Raw genomic sequence first — 5,000 nt, 5'->3', positions numbered from 1 at the left:
ATGTATGACACCAACACCAATTTTGCACCGATTAAAATTTCGAATTTGTTTTCTAAAATTACTAGTGTTCATTCTTACAGCACACGCTCATCGACATGTGAGCATTCTTTTACCAAACAATCCGCACTTAACGTTCAAAGTAAGGCCTTTTCACGTGTTGGTGTTAAAATCTGGAGTGGGATACCAACTAGTCTCAAAAACGTATTCAGAAATTGTTTTTAAAAAACTATTAGAACAAAACTAATTGAAATTCTAGAAACTGAAAACTCCTATGCCGACATAGATACCTTAATTAACAAGATGAAAACTTACATTTCTTACTGAAGTTAAGTTTAGTCTGTAGTTTTCCTCTTTACATATTGTTCTTTTACCTAGAATGCTTTCTTCTCCTTTCCTCCTAAATTCTTCTACTTTCTAAATATAAGAAAGGACGAAGAGTAATGTTTACATGTTGTTGTTGTTGTATATAATAACCATTCACTTCTTTTTAAAAAATTGTCTAAATAATTCTGTGTACAGTCTGGCTTGCTACGATTAGCTTTTCGCTATTTGCAAGCCAGCCCAGTAATAACTTTAACTGTTTGCTGTAAATAAATAAAACTTGAAAACTTGAACTTGAATGTAAAATTTGTACACACAGTAAAATCACATGTAAGTATAATTGTGATGTTGTTACCGATTTAATTTACTTTTCCAAATCAAATCGCTTTGCTTTAACTCCTTTGGCCTAATTTCTGCAAATTCTAACCAAAGCCACACAATTACGATATAACAAAAGGAAACTGAGAGAAGAAAGTACCGGTGTGGTTGGAACTGCCGACCCCAGTTGTAACTTATTTGTTGTTCTAAGTATCAGGGTTACACCTGAAACGCTGGATACACCTGATATGCTTGATAAGCCGGACACCCCTAATACCTTTGCTGCGCTTGATACGCTATATAGAGCCTTAGAAAGGAATTTGGCACCCGACTCTGGGAGAATAATTGATTAAAATCCAAGGGTACGTTCGATTGACCCTATTACGGAATAAGAGTATCTGGAGTGATGATTCACCATGGTTTTAAAGTAACAAGGCATTTTAACAGGTGTTTCACAATTTACATGTGAATCTCCGCAAAAACGAAGGATTTCTAACTTTTCTTCCATGTACTCCTATTCTGGAATACGGTCAATCGAACTCACCCCAAATCAATTCCAACTCAGTCCAGCATGTGTTGAATTTGAGAGCCTTAGAAAGGGATTTAGCGCTCATCCAAATTCAAAGTAGTCAAGCATGTGTTGACTTTGAGAGCCTCAGAAAGGGATTCAGCGCCAGCGGGACCAACTTCGTTGCCGCTCAAATTTAAAGTAGTCAAGCATGTGTTGACATTGAGAGCCTCAGAAAGGGATTCAGCGCCAGAGGCACCAACTTTGTTGTATCTCAAATCCAAAGTAGTCAAGCATGTGTTGACTTTGAGAGCCTCAGAAAGGAATTCAGCGCCAACGGAACCAACTTTGTTGTATGTCAAATCCAAGGTAGTCAAAGCATGTGTTGACTTTGAAAGCCTCAGAAAGGGATTCAGCGCGAGCGTCACCAACTTGGGTGAAGCTCAAATGCAAAGTAGTCAAGCATGTGTTGACTTGGAGAGCCTCAGAAAGGGATTCAGCGCCAGCGTCACCAACTTGGTTCCACCTCAAATTCAAAGTAGTCAAGCATGTGTTCACTTTGAGAGCCTCAGAAAGGGATTCAGTGCCAGCGTCACCAACTTTGTTGCTGCTCAAAACCAAAGTGGTCAAGCATGTGTTGACTTTGAGAGCCTCAGAAAGGGATTCAGCGCCAGCGTCACCAACTTTGTTGCTGCTCAAAACCAAAGTGGTCAAGCATGTGTTGACTTTGAGAGCCTCAGAAAGGGATTCAGCGCCAGCGTCACCAACTTTGTTGCTGCTCAAAGCCAAAGTGGTCAAGCATGTGTTGACTTTGAGAGCCTCAGAAAGGGATTCAGCGCCAGCGTCACCAACTTGGTTCCAGCTCAACTTCAAAGTAGTCAAGCATGTATTGACTTTGAGAGCCTCAGAAAGGAATTCAGCGCCAGCGGCACCAACTCCGTTTCCCGTCAAATCCAAAGTGGTCAAGCATGTGTTGACTTTGAGAGCCTCAGAAAGGGATTCAGCGCTAGCGTCACCAACTTTGTTGCTGCTCAAAACCAAAGTGGTCAAGCATGTGTTGACTTTGAGAGCCTCAGAAAGGGATTCAGCGCCAGCGTCACCAACTTTGTTGCTGCCCAAAACCAAAGTGGTCAAGCATGTGTTGACTTTGAGAGCCTCAGAAAGGGATTCAGCGCCAGCGTCACCAACTTCGTTCCTACTCAAATCCAAAGTAGCCAAGCATGTGTTGACTTTGAGAGCCTCAGAAAGGGATTCAGCGCCAGCGGAACCAACTTCGTTCTCGCTCAGATCCAAAGTAGTCAAGCATGTGTTGACTTTGAGAGCCTGAGAAAGGGATTCAGCGCCAGCGGCACCAACTTTTTTGAAGTGCAACTTCAAAGTAGTCAAGCATGTGTTGAATATGAGAAATTCACAAAAAAGATTCACATGAGTGAATCCAATAAACATAGCTAGATCTTTAACAAGAAAGTTCTGTCCCAAAGTCTGAAGTAACTTAGACTGAAGGTTCTCTCCAAGCCATTCGCATTCCAATATAAAATTCAGTGCTAAATCTAAATCATTGGACGAACTTGCAAGCTCTGCCATGCTTTTTACCAACGACACTGTCATCTCTTCAGATGTTAAAGACAAAACACCACTCATGAATAAAAACACTTGTTTCACTTCATTCCTGTTCGTTACATCGGTTACTACTGAGTTACAATCTCTGTTTCCATCAAGGATCTCATAAGCAAGATAAAAGCCAGCAAAGAACTCTTGAAAGCTCTTGTGCAGAAAGCCAAAGCGCAAGGAACGTTTCCTCTTGCTGCCACCGGGCTGGATCGACAGAAAACCAAACTTGATCAAATTACTGGAACTGCCTTGCAATTGATTCTCGTCGAAATATAACTCTCCTTTACGTAAGGACTGCAACGCCATGCATCCCAACTGCACCAGGTCATCCTTGTAAAATTCCAGAAGGTCCACATTACTTCCACGCGATGATCCAATTCTCTTTTCATATCTTAACAAAACACATCGAACTATTTCTATGTACAGCTGTGTCTTTTCCGGTGGAAGTACACCCTTAAAATCTTCCCAAATGATGCAAAGTAAAGCTGTGTTTAGAGGATTCCGTGTCAACTGTCTTAACTCTGATCTGTCACTCAAAAGCTGTTTAACTAGCTCTTCTGCTAAGTGTTCCATGCCTTTAAAGTACTTAAGGATGTATATCTGCGCATCGTCAAAAGTGAATCCAATAATCTCCCACAGGGTGTCACAGTACCGCCTCACGGTCATTCCCGCTTCGTGGCGTGATGTGATAACAATGCGGCAATTGGGTAGGACTCTGCTTTCCAGAAGGTCCTTGTACAAGTCAAAATTACTGGAATCCACTTCATCAAGTCCATCAAGCACTAACAGAACTTTGGACTGATTTTCTCGAATGAAATTGAAGAACCATTTCTTCGCGTCTTCCTCAATATCAACAGGAAGAATTTGGTCATCAATGGCCTCCCAAATATCCGTTTCCATATCACGACACCTCAAACGCAACAGAACGTCAATCTCAGGGAAAGACTCGTCCCATTCTTTGCGTTTCATTGCCCAATCATATGCCAGTTTTTGACAATAGGTCGTCTTTCCCATGCCTGGGTCTCCTTCAATTAAAACAGTTCGTGGCTCCGCACAATCTTTATGTCCTTTAAAGATAGCTGTCATGTTGGTGATTTCATCAGTCAATGTTCCCCTTGTCTTTTCTTTGCCCACAATCTTCAACTTGGTAAAAATATCATCTAGATGAAAGCTGAAGTGTTCACACCATGGAACAGGGAGAACAAATTTGTCACGAATACTGTAAAGCTGACGGATCCTTTCTGTAATACTGGCAGAATATGGTAAATCTGCAAAAGGCAAAATAATGTTGAAAAAGGTGTTGCCTGAAGTGTTTTTTTTTTCGTTCTAACCTCAACCTTATGTGTTCTTAATTTTGACACCACGGAAGGTCCCGATTTTAGCAATGTTTCAAAAACAAACGTCACTTAAGAAATGGTCACCTTTTGTCGCAAAATCAAGATTTTCCCCCGAAAATGTAGTTTGATAGTAATGCAAATTACTTTTTCTTATTGCAAAGTTAATGTCATAAGCTTGAGACTGATGTTTGCGCCTGTCATGCATCTGGGTTCCTAAACTTACATGTACAGGGTTCGTACTCTTAAGAGTTTTTCAAATTTCATGACATTCCATGACCTTTTCCATGACTTTTTGCAGTTTTCCATGACCTAAAGTTTAACTGCCAGTTTCGAAAATTGTCAAAATCGTCCTTGATTTTGGGGGTATTTTCTGACATAACTCGCCTGCATTTTATTTTGTCCTTGCTTCCACTTCTGCAATAATTTACGATAACCACACGTAACTATAATTTTCCATGACTTTCCATGACCGACAATTAAATTCCATGACTTTCCAGGCCTGGAAACTGAAATACTTCAATTCCATGACTTTCCAGGTTTTCCATGACCCGTACGAACCCTGATGTATCAAATGGTGAAATACTTGCTTACTGTTCAACGCAAGATATCATTTCTTCAAAACAAAGTTGTAACAAGAGGTCAAGTAATCACTCTGAAAAACACACAATTATCTCAAGCAGTCTTTATCACATAATATTCTCCCTATCGTTAAATGTAATTTGTAATATTAATGGGGAATAACACACACCCCCTGAATGAAAATGAATGCTTAGTTTTAACTAAAAAACAATTCCATTATCCACTTAAGCAACTTCCAGACCTTACTTACTTTATTTTATTTTTGTCATCGTATATTAGATTTACAGACTGTAATAGATGCCAGAAAAAATTCAATGGCGAGGAAA

The 5,000-nt window shown here is 40.1% G+C and overlaps 1 protein-coding gene across 3 annotated transcripts in view; it reads right to left on the bottom strand.

The window, feature by feature from the left end:
* Positions 1–37: 37 nt before the first annotated feature.
* LOC137993483 (uncharacterized) overlaps positions 38–5,000 on the bottom strand; it is a 49,956-nt gene continuing 44,993 nt past the window's right edge. For 2 of the 3 annotated variants that reach the window (XM_068839373.1, XM_068839374.1), the window contains one exon: positions 38–4,026. In XM_068839373.1, the coding sequence (XP_068695474.1) occupies positions 1,475–4,026 (2,552 nt within the window). In that variant the 3' untranslated portion in view covers positions 38–1,474. The remainder of the gene's footprint in view (positions 4,027–5,000) is intronic. The other variant, XM_068839375.1, reaches the window with a different exon arrangement.

This window comes from Montipora foliosa, chromosome 2 (assembly GCF_036669935.1).
Source record: "Montipora foliosa isolate CH-2021 chromosome 2, ASM3666993v2, whole genome shotgun sequence".
NCBI lineage: Eukaryota > Metazoa > Cnidaria > Anthozoa > Scleractinia > Acroporidae > Montipora > Montipora foliosa.
Note: the sequence above shows the minus strand (reverse complement) of the source record. Positions and strands in the feature narration are given on the sequence as shown.